This window comes from Eucyclogobius newberryi, unplaced genomic scaffold (assembly GCF_026437365.1).
Source record: "Eucyclogobius newberryi isolate DKJ021-1_F unplaced genomic scaffold, fEucNew1.0.hap1 SCAF_5, whole genome shotgun sequence".
Classification (NCBI taxonomy): domain Eukaryota; kingdom Metazoa; phylum Chordata; class Actinopteri; order Gobiiformes; family Gobiidae; genus Eucyclogobius; species Eucyclogobius newberryi.
Window position 1 is genome coordinate 12,316,199 of NW_027316167.1, and position 20,557 is coordinate 12,336,755.

At 41.3% G+C, this 20,557-nt stretch overlaps 1 protein-coding gene across 3 annotated transcripts in view; it reads left to right on the top strand.

The window, feature by feature from the left end:
* mapk6 (mitogen-activated protein kinase 6) overlaps window positions 1-18,199 on the top strand; it is a 29,708-nt gene extending 11,509 nt beyond the window's left edge. For all 3 annotated transcript variants that reach the window (XM_072465430.1, XM_072465431.1, XM_072465429.1), the window contains exons 3-8: window positions 308-625; window positions 11,056-11,200; window positions 13,004-13,171; window positions 15,532-15,727; window positions 15,810-15,927; window positions 16,013-18,199. In XM_072465430.1, coding sequence (XP_072321531.1) covers window positions 308-625; window positions 11,056-11,200; window positions 13,004-13,171; window positions 15,532-15,727; window positions 15,810-15,927; window positions 16,013-16,933 — 1,866 coding nt within the window. In that variant the 3' untranslated portion in view covers window positions 16,934-18,199. The remainder of the gene's footprint in view (window positions 1-307; window positions 626-11,055; window positions 11,201-13,003; window positions 13,172-15,531; window positions 15,728-15,809; window positions 15,928-16,012) is intronic.
* The last annotated feature ends 2,358 nt before the right edge of the window (window positions 18,200-20,557 follow it).

A 20,557-nucleotide genomic window follows, 5' to 3' on the forward strand; every position in this document is an offset into this window, starting at 1 on the left:
CAATTGGAGCATCAAAAAATATCTTAATCGAATTTTAATTTTGATAGTCGCAATTAGCAAATGGCAAGGGCTACAATTATTTGGCTAAAATCATTCCCAGTTGATCCTGTTTTTAATATGTTAAAAATATTTACACCTCTCTTGGCATATTTGCAAATGTATGCGACTCTTGCATTAGCTCAGCTATTCATATTGTAGACTTCTCCATTGCAAGCATTTATTTAGTATATTACCTTGCTATAAACCTGAAATATAACCGTCATTTCCTCTGAATCTTATCCAAACTAAACTCTCCCCTCTCGTGCAGGTGTTCGAGACGCTGGGCCCGAACGGTTGCAGGCTCACAGAGGACGTGGTGTCGCTGACGGAGGTGAACTCTGTGTACATCGTGCAGGAGTACATGGAGACGGACCTGTGCCAGGTGCTGGAGCGCGGCCTTCTCTCGGAGGACCACGCCCGGCTCTTCATGTACCAGCTCCTGCGAGGGCTCAAGTACATCCACTCCGCCAACGTCCTGCACCGGGACCTCAAACCGGCCAACCTCTTCGTCAGCACTGAGGACCTGGTGCTGAGGATCGGCGACTTCGGACTGGCGCGAATCATGGACCCGCACTACTCGCATAAGGTAGGATGGACTCACTGTTAAGGCGATGCGCTGGTTTGCAAATGTGGGGTGTCAAGATGGCGTCACAGGATTCTAAAGGCTTGTAATGTGTAATGGAGGAGATGGCGAGTAGTTGCCCATATTGCCTGTAGAGCTGTCGTTTAGTAGACTAATCACATAGTTTTAATCGTCCAAAAGTCGACTTAATTATTTTATTCACATTTTACATATTTTAATGGGACAACAGCAAGAAGAAGACATGGAGTAAGCTGCATTTTTACATATAAATAGCACTTTTTTGTGTTAATAGTGTGGTTGTTGCCTTGTGAGTCTTGTGAGTGTCAGATACATGGTCAGATGATGGAAATACTGAAAAAAATGTAAGATTTTGCCAGTTCCACACCACTTCCCCCTTTAGTCAACTATTCAGTCAGCAGGGCATTTCTTTAGTCGACTACAGCCATAGTCGGTAGTATGTATCAACCTGCTTCACAATTTGCGGATTTTGCTGGAAAACCAAGCCCTTCAAAAATAAGACCAAAACAATTGATCAGCTAATTTTATTTAAGCGGTTCTGTGGTTAGTTGGAAGATAAAAAACACTTGCTCAACAACCCATTTGGATCAGTTTAGAAGAAGAATAATCTGGACCTGTGCATCCCTAGTCGCATATTTTAATCGCATTAATGGCTTTTTAAATTCTTACCATAACTGCCAACAAGCAAGAAATCCACAAATTGTAGCGTCTTAGGAGCGAACAAAAACACAACCTGCAACTTTGACTTTTAAAAATAGCCCAATGCGTCTGTAAAAAACACAAAGGAGGCGTGTTGTGATGCAGGACAGTTGGAGGTAGGCTGGTGTGAAGTTTGTCTAAATTCTTTCAAATGAGCCTTACATCTCTACAAACAAAGATGTTCAAAGGGAAAATTTTAATTAAAAAAAAAACGTGCCATGTGAATCGTTTAATATCTAAAAATAGTCACAATAAAACGCACCCTTGAAGTTAGTCCTGGTGTTGTGTTTATGGGCGTTCCAGAAATGACTTGACGTAACAGTTATTGAAACTGTAGCTTCTGTTTCGGAATTGTTACGTTTGTTAGTTCAATGATAACCTCTTTGTTCCTTTGACACACGACGAAACACCTTTGGGCGTGTTTGTTTTTGCTAATGACCTCGTGACGTGACCTCTTATAAAACTGTAGCATTTCAGATGAGCCGTGGTTGTGGATATACTTTTTTTTTTTTTTAGTTTAAGGAAATATGTGTGTTTATTTACAGACATAACCGTAAACAAGGGCCCCTGGTTGTTATAGCCAGACTCAGACGTCTTGTGATAAATAAACCATTATCTTTACGCAGCTAAATGATGTGTGACTGTGTCTGTACGTCATTAAAGACGCTGGCCTTCGCGGAACAGCAGAGTGATAACATCAAAAAACCAAAGCCACAACATTTCAGTTTTAGACTCGTGAGCAGAAAATGGAGAATTTAGACTCGCAGGATTCCATCATTCGTCTAAAAGTGACTTAATTGTCAATGTTTGGTTTTGTTTTTTTAATCGAGAGGTTAACCGCAGAAAAAGCATATTGTTTGAGGCAGAGGTTGAACTTTGGAGGAATAAATTCTGCTATTTTTGTATCATGGCTTTGTTCTTGTATATGCTCATGAGATCAATACTGAAAGACCTTTTTTCTGTATAAAGCTACTTCTAAATCGTATAATTAGGTGCTGCACAACAATCTATATCTGACACATGCTTTTTATTTTCCCTTCAGTCTAAATTTGACTGGATTTAGTCTCTGTTCAACTCTTTACAGTTTTTATTTATTTCAGAGCCCTAATTATGAATATGTAAAAGTCAGACTATAGGCCGCACTGGTCTATGATGGTGACTAGAGCCTATCCCAGTGACTTTGGGCCTTAGGCGGGGTACACCCTGGACAGGGGGCAGCTTGTCGTAGGGTTCATGGACAGAGGGGTTCCATCTGTATCTGCATTTAGACTCCTTTAAATTCAGTTCCTCATTAGAATGATTTATCTGAATTTGAGTCTGATTGTAATAAAACATGAAGCATTTTGAAGCTCCCTACTGACTTTGTGAGCTGATTTACCTGTGTCTGTCATCCTCCACAGCTGGCTCTGTTCTTGGTGAGTGAGTAAGAAGCGGGCTTTCTGTTGGAGCGCCCTTAGAGGCTGTTAGCCTGTAAATACCTATAAATTAGCCCCATTGTTAAAACCGCCACATGATTCAAAGCGTGTGAAAAAAGAAGCGGCTTATAGCCCAAATTTGACTAATCTGTATTGTTTTTAGACAATGGTGGACCACTTATACCTCCTGTTTATTATAGTAATGGGGAAACACTAGTGCACATGAGCAAAAAGGAAGCGTCTTTTTCTCACATGTGGCGTCCGGTGGTGTTGGTCCCCAGAGTGACGCAGACTTTGCAGCAGGAAGTAAACAGAGCAGGATGTTGTGCCTTTTTGGGTTAACGCCTCACATGGGGAAACTGAGTCTCTCTGGAAGTCGTTTCTCAAGATAACATCGTCGTGTTACATTTAAATGTACCATTTGTGACCGAAGCAGCAAATGTTTAGTGAACTTGGCTGTGTCAAAAAGAATACTGTGACGTGTTTGGTGGCTTTTGTGAGACTTGCACTTTCTGTCATACATTGGATCCACAATGACTGTAAAGGCAGTCGTGTGCAGCTTTGTACAGACCATAAGCAAATGTGAGGTGGTTTTGAAACTATCTTCTTAGTCATTTCTGTTCTTTTTAAACTGATTGCCTGGATTAGCAGTGTGCTAATCTTGTATGAATGCATGTATTATAAACCGCTCATGACTGCTAGTCGGGTGTTCATCAATCCTCATCAGGATTGGTGTTCGCCATGGGAAAAAGCTGTTGTAATAAACGCAATTTGACATCAGAAATGCTCAGCACTAGTCTGTGGATGATTTATGGACTCAAAAATGGAGCAGGAGATTTCTGATCTCTACTTATGGGGCCACTAATCTGGGAAATGGAAAACAAAGAAACGTGTAAACAGAATTACTGAAACAAGCGTGAACTTCCAGAGAGACCCAAATCCGATCGGTCTGATTCACTGGCCCTGAGTGTGTTAAGTGCCCTGCCAGCGGTGTCCCGACATCTCGTGCTGCCCTTATATTGGCCCCTACACAAAGCGAAGGAGGAAATTCCAATTGTAAGTCCATATGGTGCAGATTTGCTTTGGACCCCTCCCGCCCCCGCCCCACAGTCCTGCCCTGGTTCAGCTGCTCGTCTGGATCTCCTCGACGCTTCCACACGTGTGTCAGATTAGGCTCACGTGACTCTCCATCGCCAAAGCTGGCACAAGAGCATTCATATCCATCAGGCCGAGACGTGCCTAGACCTTAGACGTGCTGTGTATAGATCTTGAGATATAACGTCCATCAGCCAATCGCACACATGTTTACCAGGAACGAGCACAGCTGGTACCAAGGAGGTTAGTCACATGAACGACTGCTCCGTGAGTCATGTCCCAACCAGACAATGAGGCCGTCTGCTACTCGAGAGAAGAAACTCCAGAGTGGAAACCAGTCTGATGTCATGTTGAGCTCATTTTCCTTAGTTTGTCATTGCTATGCCTTCCTCTGAGAGTCTGTATGGTGTCAATTTTATTAGGGATATTGTATAGATTTCAGCAGATATTTTCAAATGGTGTATAATTGACGAATATCTGGAACTGATCGTTTTCATTTGATTTAATGTTATATGAAAAAGGTCTTTTTTTTAATGCGTTGTAGACTATTTATAGTTGAAAAAAATGATTGACATATTATTTTTAGTTAGTCGACTAGTTATTAATCGATAAATCGCATGTTTCCAATGGATTGAGTTGCTATTGGCTCTAAGATGATTGTGAATTGGATAAATTGCAAAGGATATGTCAAGTATTTATCCAGACTAATTGTTTTCCCTTTGATTGTCCTCTATTTTGTCAGGGGTCATTGCTACCCCTAGACTTAAATCATAAGTCTCTTAACTGGTTTACTAATGAGTTTACTAGTTAGATTGCGTCTCGATTCTCTTATTAGTCTTCTATCGTCTGCCTTCACTTTCCTTACAGAGGATCCAAAAAATTACAATTTCAACCATTGTAAATCGACCCAAAATAGGATAATGGGCACTTTAAAATAAGCAACTTAGGTTTGTTGACCGTCTGCATCGTTAACCACAACTCTCCATTTGCGTTTTCACAACTTGTAAGCTGCGAACAAAGTGTGATCGGGCACATATTTTGATCCTGCTCCCGTCAGTCTCCCCGCAGTGGAGGCAGTCTGCTCTTTTATCAATGCCTCGAGAGTCTGAGCGCAGATTACACGGGTGCATTGAATGAACCCGCCGCCCTCACCGACCCGGGACCATCAGAGGAATGTGGAGGCGTCTCTTTGGAGAGTTTTTATGTAGTGCTGTACCGTGATATCATTGTAGTCGGACCAGCCAACGCGCTAAAACAGCCGTCTGTGCAGACTCGGGTTGTTTCAACATCGAGTTGACACTTCAAACTGTTTGACCCTGGTTCTCAGCTTCATTAGACTACTATCCATATTTAGTGGCATTTCTATTGAAGACTGCAAACTATTCATGTTTTTGTTGTGGTTGATCATTTCCGAAGAGTGTGATGCTATGATTTGCCTGGTGACTTTTTATAACTGCTTTTAAGAGATACTTGCTGCCAGATAAACACTACATAGATTACATTATATCATACATAACATTATAACTTTTAAAGCTATCCAAAGTCAAACTACTTCAGTTAGCAATTCTGGAGTGAGGTGGGAGTCACTTCTATGAGCTGGTTGGTAATTTTATAGATCAGGACAAATCTTAGATGGATAAAGCTTGAGTTAACAAGTTCCATTTGAAAAACCGTTAAAAGTAGGAGACATAATAAACCTTACTTTACTCTTCGCTGTTCTAAAGCATGGATAAATGGACTAAAACAAATGCCTATTACAAACCACCACATGTACAATTTTGATTGGCCTTTTGTTCAATAATCTCTGTGGTAGGTGCATTTGAGCTGCTTTTGTCTCTGAGAACGTTGCACCGCTTGTGGCTCGGAATCTAGAATGACAAGAATTCACGTTTTACAACATGAAATGGCTTTTTCCTCTTCAAGGGCTTTGCGTTGCTACTCGCAGATTAACTGTATTCTGTACTCAAAGCCGCTTTTATTTCAGACTTATCCTCCTGTTTTGTTCTGAGAAAGTGAGCAGTCTGAGAAATCCTTCTCTGTTTGGTCTTAACCTGGTTTTACAGGCCGTAACAGAGTAGTGCACGATGTGTTCAGTGAAGTGCTGCTCTTTAGCACAGCACATGTTTGAGACGTGTGGCTCCAGAGGGAAATTCACATCGAGTCATTTGTAGATCAGGACTTAATCAGTGGTTAATTCGGAAGTAATTAAGTAATGTTCTGTATCTGTGGTTAAATACAATATGTGACAGCACGCAGGGTTCAGATGAAGGATTTTCACTTGTATAGCGGTGCTGCTACACAATCAGCATTTTTTTTTCTCCAATTTGTATAGCAATTTCATAATTGCATAGCAAAACACAAAAGTAACTCACTATTTTCCATTGATATAACAAGATTATTTATTTCAAATGTATTTGTAAATATTCTATTTAAAAAAAACTCTTAACAAATGAACTTTTGAACACTTTTTTTTCCCTAAATAAAATAGAAAACTTGCAAATAAAATTATTTATTGAACAAATTAATTAACACCAAGTCAGATGGTCTTATTTACAACTTTCTTCCATATCATCATCATCATCATCAGATGACTATTTGCATGAGTCTCATTTACATATTGTCTTTCCACTCACAAGTTACATATCACCACCAGAGTCGTCCTGACGATGAGCTGTTTGTATCAGAATGACTTATCTTACACACACAACACATTTTGGTTTTGTCCTGGACATGAGTGAGTTTGACCCCTTTGAATTCCACATCCTCGGGGTGAAAACGGGAGCGCGGAGGCGACGAGGGGTTTGGACGAGCGCCGCGTCTCACTCATCTCACCACAATAACTACATGTTACACATAGTTATGTGGGAGAACGGGAACATACATAACTATGTGTAACACATAAGTATGTGAGATCAGCGAGACGCGGCGCTCGTAAAGCGCCTCATCGCCTCTGCGCGCGCTCCTGGCGGCTCCTCCAGCTCAGCAGTTTTTGTACGCGCGATCTGTGACAGCAGCGGGACCTGTCAAGTGTGTCATGCTGTTATTGACGATCGATTGACGAGTGATCAGACCTTTTTAGGCGCTTTGGTTACACAATTGAACATACATTTTTGTATCGCAAAAGCTGCGATACAAAAGCACTTTTTTCTGACGAATGCATCGCATTTGAGAGAAATTGCGTCACATTTTGCGATGCGATACCGCTTATTCTGAACCCTGCCATATATAGTAGCTCTTGGTACTTTTTGTGGGTGTAGGTCATAGTATTGTAGTATTTTAATAAAAGAAAGCTTGCGTAGTGGACCTTGAACAATCATCTTGAAGTACCGTAAATAAAAATCATTTCACAACCAATGACCAAATGTGTTACCCAACCTTTTCCTGGATCTATAAAACTAAAGCCTTGAATTGCTGGAAACCTGTCGTTAACTTGAGGAAGTTTTTAAAATAAAGCGACACTTTCTAGTCAAGAAGCATTACAACGAGGAAGGAATACATTTTCCCGTCATCTGTCTCCTAAACATCCGTGATTTGTGTGCTCTTTGAACTGGAATTCTCTCCATTTATCTTGGCACGATGAGCACATTGACCTTCATGTTGCTGAATTAGTAGCTGCAGATATTGCGAGAACGTGTGTCATTCAGTTCAAATCCAGGCTTACACAATGGAAGGTGATACCGCGAAATGCCCCGAAGTTACTCAAAGGAAGAAATGAATAGCGAAAAGCCCAATCCGAGACGACCACAGGTAACTCTTGTGTGTTATAAAAGGGCAAGCGGGTTCATCAAGTTTTCTTTGTCTGTTCAAACCCTCTAATCCAAAGACACGCACAACATTTGACCTAGTTTCTGTACCATCTGACTGAACCATCTTTTTGCAGTTCACTTTGAAGTTAAATTCTTGCGTAGTTTGGAATTAGTCTTTCCTTGCCTTCTAAGCTTTTGCTGAATGTCTCTTCCCTCGCTCCCCAGTTCACGCTACGCCTGACTCGTGTTAGAATAAAGCCTTCAGAAGAGAACGTTTCCATCACATTAAACTGGAATACGTTGATCTAGGTCATTTTGGTAGTTGAAATCCAGCCACGGCGACATTTGACACAGTGCTCGGCAGACTTGACACATGATAAGCCTCCACTGAAATAAAATCTATAAATAAAGCTCTATTAATACCGCTTCATGTGTGAAATGTGCTCGGCTGCTGTGGATCGCCGTTTATAGCCCTTGTTCTTCACGTGTGTGTGGGAGAGCGTGGGCGACTGCGTTGCAAGAAATATGCACGATGACTGCGTTTGATCCGGGCTTATTCAAATTAGCCTGGCTTTATCCTGGAGATGAGAACGATGTCCGATCAAACTCGAGATTCATCTGGTCCGTCCTGCAGAAGAGCGAGTGCCTGATGAGGATTAACATGCGCAGGATTCATCTCATTAAATGTCACGGAACTAATTTACCAACTGTTGCCAGCGATGTGTGTGGGATGGCCTAGTTTTGTTTAAACGCTATGGTTTAACTCGCACGGCAATGCTCATGGTTTGGGCGCAAAGCAAAGGCGAAGAACCAAAACAAACATGGAGGTGCTGACCTATTTTAGCAGAAATATGGACTATTTGGTTTTTGAAAAGCATGCAAAGGGAATCGCTTTGTGCTTTTCAATCGCCTGGATTCAACAAACGTTTGATTCTCTCTGCTTGCTCTTCGGTGACGCTTCACCCAATCGCCGTGAGGGTTTTTTGTACGCTCGGCCTTTTCCTGATCACATTTTACAAGAGTCAGCCCAAATTGATGATGTGTAGCATTCGAATCAAGATTGCCACAAATATCTGGCTCCTTTCAGGCTAGGTTTCCAGTCTGAACACTCCTTTAGTAAAGCAAATACCACTAAAAATATATGCGTTGAGTAAATGTTTGCTCGGTCGTCCTCTGGGGCTTGTATTAAAAGTATCACTCATCCTCTGGAAAACAACCAAACAATGTTCCAGGTCAATGGGTTATCTACACTAATAAAAGTATAATAAAATTCTCCTTTATCTCTGTTAAATGCCTTGTATCTGACAGTTTGGCTAAATTGTATGCTTGCTGGTCATTGCTGACTCAATGCTGAGCAGACTTTCAACTCTCAGCACAACCCAGAAACTATGGACAATGAATCTGTTGCCTAGGGCGAGTTGGTAATACTCTACATTATAATTTAGGTGACTGAAGTTGCGGATCTTCTTGTATCGTTTAATTTCCAATTGGTCCAGTGACATGCACTTGGTTGTGCTGATTCCTGCCTGTCCTGGTGTTGTGGGTTGTTGCTCGCTAAACGGATCATTTGTTTGTTCCAGTGGGCGGTGGTTTTGCAGTGCCCACGTCGAGACATGGGCGCGTGTCGTGTATGATTCACTACCGGTTGGTGTAATGCTTAGTAGCCAAATTTGGACATGAATCGGAGCCATGGCACGGTCTTTGGCAGGCCATTTCTGTCCCATCACAACCAGTGAATGGAGGGTGTTGTTTTACCAGCCCTTCCCCCTCATAAACGAGATGCAGACAAACGACAGCATTGATTTTATTTATTAATTCATCAGTATTATTGCAGGCTAACCGTTTTTACTGTGAGCATAACATGTTCTAAGTGCGTGGTTGTCTTGTCCAATTTGGCACTGGCTGTTGGTTGAGTCACTGCAGTCATTTCCATTCCCATTTTTTTTCCAAAAACAAGCTGAGCAAAAAACTGGTGCGACAAATGACACTTTTTGCTTCAAGTCATCTAAACGTATTGAGTATCTGCACACCAAATTAAGACTTTCTCCATGGAAGAATGGGGTTTGACCTAGGATAGATTTCTTGTAAAAATGAGATTGCTGTGTGCTGTCTGCATCTACTTAAGAAGCGTTTTTATCAGCCGCATGCTAGTTGTCATTTGTGCTGATGGTAAAACTCCGCTCTGGCCTCTGAAAGTTGTGAAACGCCCTTATAAACCCATTGTGGTGGAGAATTAGGACGCAACGAATGCGTTTGGACCAATGCAAACAGTTTAAGCTTTACACATTCTGATTTTCACATAATAACATTTGGTATTATCCTTTTTTTATATTTGGAAGAGCTTGTATGTCCACATTTTTCAGGCGAGACCTTCCCGTGCCGCAATACATTTGTGTGAGACACTAATATTTAAAGAAAGATGAATTCCGACTTGATGAGCCCAACATGAAGTACTCATTTCCAGTTGTCCATGAGTGTGTGGTCAGTGCTGAAGCAGAGCACCAGACTGGACGACACACTGGGGTCATTGATGTCTGCGCTCAGAGGGATTATGCTTAGACTGCTGACACGGCCCACACGTGTCCAGGCCATCTTTTTTTATCTGATGCGACGGCGCTTTGCTCTTTTTGTCTGTGCTCCATGGCCTACGTGACATGGGGGGGGGGGGGAGATGACTAAACCCTGTCCCACTGGAGGCGACGGCTTTTTAGGCTTTTAATGTGATGAAAGAAACGGGCGGTGGATGAAGAATATGATCTGCTTCACGCGGGCGTCCTACAATCCGACTGACACAAATGATGAGGCCAAAGTTGACTGATCAAAGGCTTTCATGTGTCTCTTTTGGAGAGGGAATGGACTTCAAATGGAACTGGGTCATTATGGGATGCTAATGAGTGTTTTTTAGACATTGAATTAATAAATGACAAAACTTTATTTTCTTTAATTAAAATGGTGTATTGTGGCTTGGATGGGACGACATACATAACAGATCTTCCACTTCAGGGCCATTTTAACATCAAAATCTGCTCCAAACCACTTTTTCCAGTCAATTTTTATTCTTTTGTCCATTTTAACCTTATTTATTGCCTTAATGTCAGCTGATTGCATGTTTTTAGTAATTGCATATTCTAGAGATGCACTTTTTCAAACAACCTAATAGTCGACTTCTCATACTACAGCTTGGTCATTTAAGAACAAGCTGAAAATAATTCCCAAGTTAAGAAAGTAGCTTTAAAACATAGACATTTTATTTATTTCAGTGCTCTACAGAATTATGGAGGAAAAACAATAATAAATGAACAATTTTCCAACTGTGGTCTAATTTTTTATGTTAATTAATTAAACCACAGGAATCAACTTCTTGTTTTGGATGCTAATTATTGTCTGTATATAACTTGGACGTGAACACTTTCCCCGTGTTGTTAAAGGTGCTGATGGATGTTTGTGGTGTTGTTTCCAGGGGCATCTCTCTGAAGGTTTGGTCACAAAGTGGTACCGATCACCGCGCCTCCTTCTCTCTCCAAACAACTACACCAAAGCCATCGACATGTGGGCGGCCGGCTGCATCTTCGCAGAAATGCTCACTGGGAAAACCCTCTTCGCAGGTACAAATCCATCTGAGTCATTTTGTGTTTATGCAAATGAAGCTCTGAACAATACTTATGCAAAGGCGTGGGCCACTGCGTATTGGTCATAGTTTAAAGTGTAAAAAGTGCTTTTTCTGTTATTGCTTTGTCTGGAATGTTTCACAGTAGCACATTAAACTTGTCGCCATGGAGACAAGCAGGCTTTAAAAGAAACTAGACAAAAAAAAAATCAAACAAAAATGGACTTTTCCTCAACAATTTTACGATGATCTTGAGCTTTATCAGAACAAGTCTAAGACCTATTTGTAACCTAAAGAAATTACAATTATTTTGCAAGGTAAATGTATTTTATGCTGTGGTTTTGATACTCTACACTAGTGTCTTTAATGGAACAAAAGAAAGAAATGTCCTCATGGTTGAATCTGTCTTTATAACAAATACAGATACTAATACATTGTAACTTTAATCATGGTTCTTGTTAAACAAAACCAAAGAAAAGACTGCATTTGTAAAAGGCCCATGGGTTACAAATGCATCATGGGTTATATTTTGCCTCCTCTGTCTGGACTGAGGCCCTGGATGTTCTCACTGTGATTGGCAGGTCTGAGGAACAGGATTTACTCTTAAAATAGATCCAAAATAATTGGTTGTCGCTTGTCCCTCATCAACAGCAGACACTTTGGCGTCTTGAGTCACTGCGTGTTGACAATTGCTGTGTTAATGTAGAATCATTGGGGAATATATTTGCATGACATTTTGGTAATGAGCCAAGGATTATTTTGACAAAGATTTTGAAGATTATGTAGATCAGAGGTGCCTAAGTTTTTATCCTCTGCAAATTAGGGTCAACATAAGGTTTGTCTTGCAAACCGCTAATCTGCTAAAATGGATATGATTTTAAATTGTCTTTAATTTAATTGTCACTACAATTATTTCAAACTCTATTTCAATACTAACAAATTTGCTCATTACCGGATACCAATTTAGATGCCACAATGATAATAAAAACACTAATAGTACCGTACTTTTCTGACTTTAAGCTGCTACTTTTCCCCCTCGTTTTGAACCCTGGTGCCTATCTAATTTATAGATTTTACTGGCTAATGACCACCACTCATCTTCAGACTCATATTCACAGAGAAATGAGTCTAATGAGGAAGTGAATATAGACACGGCAGAAATGATTCAAGTCAAATTTTGTCCTGTTTGTGCTTTTTTCCCCTCTTTTTTAAAAAGTGAGACCGTGAACAGGCCTGTACACGCTCGTTCTCTCGCTTGACTCAAACGCACTTCTCGTTTGCTCTTTCCCAAATGCCTGGAGCTGAACACAGACCACAGCAGCCTCGTGATTCAGCTCTTTTCACACAAACTCAATGAGAGCGTTACGTAACCGTTTAGAGAAGGCACCTGACCAGGTTTAAACCAGCCAGTATGCAAATGTCGCTGCACCATATCGATGCTCATTTTAATATCTTTACTCACATTTCAAAAGGCTAAAGGTTGTTAAGTGATGAGTGTTTATATTTCCTACAATGAACCGAAGCAAAGGATCATGGTCTTTGTTTGTCACAGTGGAATAACACAGGATTTACACACAATAACTGAAAAAAAATGTTTAAAAATGCAAAAGAATTATAGTAACACAAATATAATATGATGAAATAAGTGAAATACATTTTAAGTAGTAATTCAATTTGATCAAATAAAATAAAGATTAGGGCACCCCTTTGTATCTTGCTTGTTTTATAGTGAGACTTTTGCCGTGTGTTGTTGGCGTTCCTCCGTAATGACCCCTCTGGTGTTTGTTGTGGTGTGCTCCAGGGGCCCATGAGCTGGAACAGATGCAGCTGATCCTGGAGTCCATCCCGGTGCTGAGAGAAGAAGACCGACAGGAACTGCACAGTGTGATCCCCGTGTTCATCAACGACAACGACATGTCCATGCCACACACACCTCTGAAGACTCTGCTGCCCGAAGTCAGCCCCCAAGGTCAGTGCATAGTGTACACCTACTACATGAATATCCCTCTGGTGCAGGTGTATAGGGATATTCATGTAGTACCTGTGATATAAACTATACACCTGCACCAGAGGGATATTCATGTAGTACCTGTGATATACACTATACACATTTACAAAAGGGATATTCATGTAGTACCTGTGATATACACTATACACATTTACAAAAGGGATATTCATGGAGTACCTGTGATATACACTATACACATTTACAAAAGGGATATTCATGTAGTACCTGTGATATAAACTATACACCTGCACCAGAGGGATATTCATGTAGTACCTGTGATATACACGATACACATTTACAAAAGGGATATTCATGTAGTACCTGTGATATACACTATACACATTTACAAAAGGGATATTCATGTAGTACCTGTGATATACACTATACACATTTACAAAAGGGATATTCATGGAGTACCTGTGATATACACTATACACATTTACAAAAGGGATATTCATGTAGTACCTGTGATATAAACTATACACCTGCACCAGAGGGATATTCATGTAGTACCTGTGATATACACTATACGCATTTACAAAAGGGATATTCATGTAGTACCTGTGATATACACTATACACATTTACAAAAGGGATATTCATGGAGTACCTGTGATATACGCTATACACATTTACAAAAGGGATATTCATGGAGTACCTGTGATATACACTATACACATTTACAAAAGGGATATTCATGTAGTACCTGTGATATACACTATACACATTTACAAAAGGGATATTCATGTAGTACCTGTGATATACACTATACACATTTACAAAAGGGATATTCATGTAGTACCTGTGATATACACTATACACATTTACAAAAGGGATATTCATGTAGTACCTGTGATATACACTATACACATTTACAAAAGGGATATTCATGTAGTACCTGTGATATAAACTATACACCTGCACCAGAGGGATATTCATGTAGCACCTGTGATATACACTATACTCATTTACAAAAGGGATATTCATGTAGTACCTGTGATATACACTATACGCATTTACAAAAGGGATATTCATGGAGTACCTGTGATATACACTATACGCATTTACAAAAGGGATATTCATGTAGTACCTGTGATATACACTATACGCATTTACAAAAGGGATATTCATGGAGTACCTGTGATATACACTATACGCATTTACAAAAGGGATATTCATGTAGTACCTGTGATATACACTATACGCATTTACAAAAGGGATATTCATGTAGTACCTGTGATATACACTATACGCATTTACAAAAGGGATATTCATGGAGTACCTGTGATATACACTATACGCATTTACAAAAGGGATATTCATGTAGTACCTGTGATATACGCTATACACATTTACAAAAGGGATATTCATGGAGTACCTGTGATATACACTATACACCTGCACCAGAGGGATTTTCAAGAGCTTTTCACAACATTGGGATTTTACAATTATTGATGTTTTTTGAGGTGCACAGTCAATTGTGTAGTAGTAGTCACCTATTCTTTTTGCCACTCAATTTATTCGCAACTGTATTATGAACTTCTAGTGTGTATGGAAAATTAGAAACTTAAAACTGGACATATTGAACGATTATATAACTGCATTACAGCCATGAATATAAACTGCATTCACATCGATCCAAAGCGTTTCTCTGGTCACAAGAGTCTCCACACCAAATCTCTCTGCTCCAAATTCCTTTCTCCTTTTTTTTTAAATTTCCCCTCCACGTCACATGATCCGAGCTGCAGGAATCTCACAGCGTTCTTCAAAATCATGTGTTTATGTGAGCGTCCTCTGCTCAGGTCAAACACGCGTCTGGGTCACACTCCTCCTGTTCTCACTCTGTAGCTTAGACTTCCAACTGTTATTACTTAATCAACTACGAACAACAGTATAATGAATGTACAACGTGGATTTGGGCACATTTTACCAAGTGGAAAATCAACCAGTCAAATGTATAGTAAACTTTGTGAACAAGCCATTTTATTTGCTTCATTTTGATTTTGTAAAGTGTGTCTGCTTTTATATCAAAGACGGGGGCTTTATTAAATCAAAATGTCAAAAAAATATATATATTTCTGACTTTATTCATGAACATTCGCCATCTAGAAGCCTTCAATCACCATGCTTGAATCTTTATTTGGTTGATAATGTATTTAAAAAGTTTGGCTCGTCTAATCAAAAAAATAATTCTAGTACTATAATAATTAGTTGCATCCCTTTTTAGTACTACGCTCTACGCAGGTTGAAAAATGCCTCTGACTTGAACTCCTGTCGCACACGCCTCATCTTCTAATAATCTTATCTCTTCTTTGCCTGCAGCGCTGGATTTCCTGGAGAAGATCTTGACCTTTAACCCCATGGACCGTCTGACCGCCGAGGAGGCGCTGGCCCACCCGTACATGTCCGACTACTCCTTCCCGCTGGACGAGCCCATCTCCTTGCACCCTTTCCACATTGAGGACGAGGTGGACGACATCCTGCTCATGGACCAGAGCCACAGCCACACATGGGACAGGTACCGCGCCCTCCCGCCGCTCACGTTGTGCTCTTTGTGTACTTGTACTGCGCACATGCTCATTATCTGTGTGTCGCGGCAGGTACCATGACAGCCAGTTGTCCGAGGCCGACTGGAACCTGCGCAGCACCCACGACCCTGAAGAGGTGCAGGTGGATCCCAGAGCGCTGTCCGACGTCACGGACGAGGAGGAAGTCCAGGTGAGACTTCAACCTAGCGCTTTAAATGTCGGCTGATCTATTCTGTCTTAAATCTCATGTTGATGTGCGTCCTCTTCGTTCTCAGGTGGATCCTCGTAAATACGCAGACGGCGAGCGGGAGAAGTTCATGGACGAGCCGTCGTACGACTACTCGTCCATGTTCTCGGCCGAGCGCTCGTGGTCAGACGAGTACCACGAGAACAAGTACTGTGACCTGCAGTGCAGCCACACCTGCAACTACAAGGCCGTGTCGCCGTCGTACCTGGACAACCTGGTGTGGAGGGACAGCGAGGTCAACCACTACTACGAGCCCAAACTCATCATGGACCTGTCCAACTGGAAGGAGCAGAGCAAAGAGAAGACCAAGTCCAAGACCAAGTGTGAGAAGAACGGTTTGGTGAAGATGGCACTGCAGCAGAAGAGCGTCTCAGAGAAAGACCGCGAGCAGGAGAAGCACCAGGCCCCACAGAGCCAGGGCTTTGACTTCGACTCATTCATCGCCAGCACCATCAAACTGAGCCTGCAGCCTGAGCCCTGTCCAGAGGTGGCGCTGCTGAGCCAGGTGGGCCTCCTGAACGAGCTCAACACCTCCGTCTTTCAGCTGGAGGCGCCGCGATCCGGCCCCATGTCCAAGTCCATCAGTCAGGAGAAGGAGGAGAAGTGCCTGGTGAACCTGGCACAGCTGGGCGACGCCGTGTGGCCGGCGTTCGGCTGCGGCGAGCAGGCCGACTACAAACCCGAGGGCAGCTACACCAGTTACCTGGACACGCTGTTTGGACGAAAGGAGGAGTGTCCAGCAGAGACTCTGGCCTGCCCCGACACCGAGCTGCAGGACGCGGCCTTCTTGGGGTGCGGGGCGGAGATCGTCCTGAACATGCAGCTGGACTCTCTCTCTGAAGATCTGCCTCTGAAGTCCATCCAGGCCTCGCTGTCGCCCTGCGCCGTCAAGTGCTCGCCACAGATCGCCCACAAAACCTACAGCAGCATCTTCAAACACCTGAATTAAGCATCAGTCCTCCTCACAGTGCAACATCTAGGCAATTTTATAAGAATATAGTATATAATTGTACTTGAATTATTTCATACCTGTTTTTTTTATTACGGTTCTTTCTTTGACTTTTGTGTCGAGCGGCGTGTTTAAGACCATCGCTCTGAGCCTTGACCCTCCATGTTCTATGTCCACACCCTCACGGCCACAGCGGCATGTCGCTTGCACATTCAGTACTGTATCGTGAGCGGGGAAGGTGTCGACGGGACATTCGCGGACTCTTATTTTGAGATGTCGTTGGGCTGTTTGGGTTGGACATACGGAAGGAGGCGTTGCCAATGTTGCTTCGGCTTTTAAACACCTTTGGAACATCCTGCAAACTGGGGGTCTTTTTTTTATTTTTTTTTATTCGTTTTTATTCTGATTTCCCCCAAAAGAAGGCTTCCTTAAAACCCTTTCATACTGTAAATCTTTCACATGATGCCAGCAGCAGACCATTATATCGTAGGCGTTAATGTAAAAAGTGTGTTATCTACCTCAAGGTAACAGCCGCGCGGGCGAGACACTCTGGAGCCAAACTAGTGCTTTACCCACGACCATCCTCACACCACCAAACCAAGAGGTCTCGTCAATGAAATCTGTCGAAGCATTTAACATAGTGACGTGTTTCAATCATCATTATTTATTTCTAGCGAGATTTGCGATATTTATTTTATCAAAAGGTGTTATTTCGATGTGGTTATTGAAGATGGGAGAGGCGTTCGAGGAGACAGACTTCCACGGTCATTTCGGCACTATATAGGCGTGTCAGTGTTTTGTTTTTATGGTAGGAAACGACTTAATCTGTGTTCGAGAAGAGAAAAAAAAAGCTCCAGCGGCTTTTTCATATTTCATTTTCCATCGATATTGTCCAAAACGGATGTCATTCTTTGTGTTATTTTATATTTTATTTTCTTAAGGTGCATTCTTGGCTTTGGTGGAAAACCTGCTTTATCGTTTAAAAAAAGAAAGCGCCTAAAGTCTTAATTTTTTATCTAATTGTTCTGTACAAACGTGTGCATGGAGGCAACAGAAGGGTACATTCAAAGTCAATGGTGAGTATAAACTGTGCGTTGGTTTTAATTGTATGTTTTTTTTTTGTTTTTTTTTATGTCCTTTTCAAAAAGCAGAAGCATGATGATGAATTAGGTTTAAGGTGTAGCATGTAGAACACTTGCGGACTTCTTTTGTAATCATTGGTTACCCTGTTCTACAAAATATCAAAATAAAATTACAGGCAAAGAGTCTGGCCTCTGTCTCGTCTTTTCCAAGTCTTGTTCCTCAAAGCGATGGGTTTGTAACATGAATATTTTACGAGCGTTGCTGGATTAGATTACTTTACTTTGGAAGGGCATAAATCACTGGCACGATGGAGTCATGGAGATGTGTTCTCCGCAGTAGAGCATTAAACTTGTCTTTCATTATTTCAAATGCGAGTAAGTGCTTTTTATTGATAATGAAATGCACTGTTAACGCAAGAACCTTACTGCGAGTGAGATCAGAGGAAGGAAACTACAACGGAGACATGAGAAAAGATAAATAACACTTTATTTGTCACAGTTATGACTTTGTTCTGTAGCGATGTAAGTTCAGGAACAACGGCAAAGGGAAAAGAATTGGTGAAAAAGTTGCTGAATCTACTAAACAAATATTCATCTGAAAATAAAGATGTTTGTCTTGCTTTGATTTAAGAGTTGTACAATTAAAAACAGACTGACTTGGTCTGAGACGAGCTTTGGTCTTTGGCTGCAGTTATGGAAAACATCTACGTACACGTGTCACTGCTCGTAAAAGTTAGGCATTTGTTCCAGGGTCAGCACCAGTTTTCCATGTCCCAACGCTCTAAATTTAGCTAAATTAACGGTTTCTTCACCTCTAATCATCCTAATCCTAATTTTACACTGATTGTGAAAGATTATCTTGTCTAAAATTAACATTTGCCAAAGAAAATGCTAGAGCCCTTATCGTAACCCTAATTTTAACCAAATAAACCACATCTAAACATACGTCTAATCCTAACTCAAATTTTAAATCCTAAAATAAACCTTTGCTTATAAAAATAGTGAAAAATAATGCCAAGTTCTGCCCTGCATGAAATGATTCACTTTTAGGGTTTGTCCTATTTTGAATGAAAATCAGACATTAGGAGTATTTAGTCTAACACAGCGGTGTCCAGCTCATTTTGGGTCGTAGGCCAAACATAATGTAAAAAATTAAACTAGAAAAACGATTTGAAATAAATAGCTTTATATAGCCTGGACTATGTGGTGAAAGAGTCCATATTCATGCTTCAGGAGCAGGAACAGGAACATGGACTTATGACTTGGGTTTTGAAAATTATTTTTTAAAAGCTGAAGGTAAATTCACAAAAAAATATTTTTACTTTTAGGGTCGTGTAATAAAGCAAAGATGTCCTGGCGAAATCCATTTAAAAGTCCTATTCATATTTAGGGTCATTCTTCCCTGAATGATTGATTTGACTGGAAATAAGTGCGTTACAGCTTTATTTTTATGTACAACACAGTAAGCATCTTGAGAGTTCACTTTTATAAAATCGTGGACAAAATGGAATAAATGAATAAGAAAGTCCAATGTGTGATGTTGGATGGGCCGGATTTAAATGTCACCCCTGGTCTAACTCATTTTAAGCAGCTTATGGTCCTCACTGCAGGGTAAAGGAAAGACTCCCACTGACCTGTGGCTGGGACACACTCATGTCCTCTGAAGGAATCGAGGACAAGAGGAGGCAAAGAAAGTGTTCAGACGCAGCCATAGTGCACCTTTAATGCATAATATAATAATAATAATAATAATAATGCTGTACTATTCTCAGGCTTGTGAGCAAAACATTTCCTGTGGCCTCTAGTGGCTTTTATTTCCTCAATATGCCGTTTTGCCCCATCAAAATGACGTGCCAAAAAGATGTATTAAATTAAGTATTAAACAGAATAACCTGTATTTCTTTGTGTTGTCGTGAGTCACAAAGAGAATAAAACAAATGTGTCGATGTGGGGCCCGTCCACAGTCTAAAGTTACGGGGCCAGACAGTCAGAACTCTCTTTTGGTCCATGTGCAGTTATAGCGAGGCCTAGTTACATACAAACCTCTGTGATCATCCGTATTCAGGTCAGTGGAGTTACCGTGGAGACGTAACTCCTTTTATAACAACAGGTTTGGTTCCACGTGTCGCTGGGGCCTCGCTCTTGGGGCCTCGCTCTTGGTAACGCCACAGTCTGAGCCATGACTCAGACTCCGGACTGAAAATGAAACCGGATCCAGCCCAGAATCCAGGCCAAACGCCGGCGGATGATATCATATGTTTGTCTTTCCGCGTCTTCCAGTCCCGTGTGTCCTTCTGCACGTTTGGCGTGTGCACGTGTGTCCTCTGGGGCGCTGCATGAACCCTCTCCACCCTGAACACCACAGGCCGTCCACATGTGACCTACTTTTGGGAGAAGAATGGCTCTGTTAGTTTGTTTTGAAGTAAAGAAAGGAGCTTTTATCTTCACTTGACCCCAATCACCTCAAACCAATTATAGAGCAATTAACGACAGTGAAAGACAATTAATCATGTCCAAAATGGGCTGGTTTTACTTCATTTAC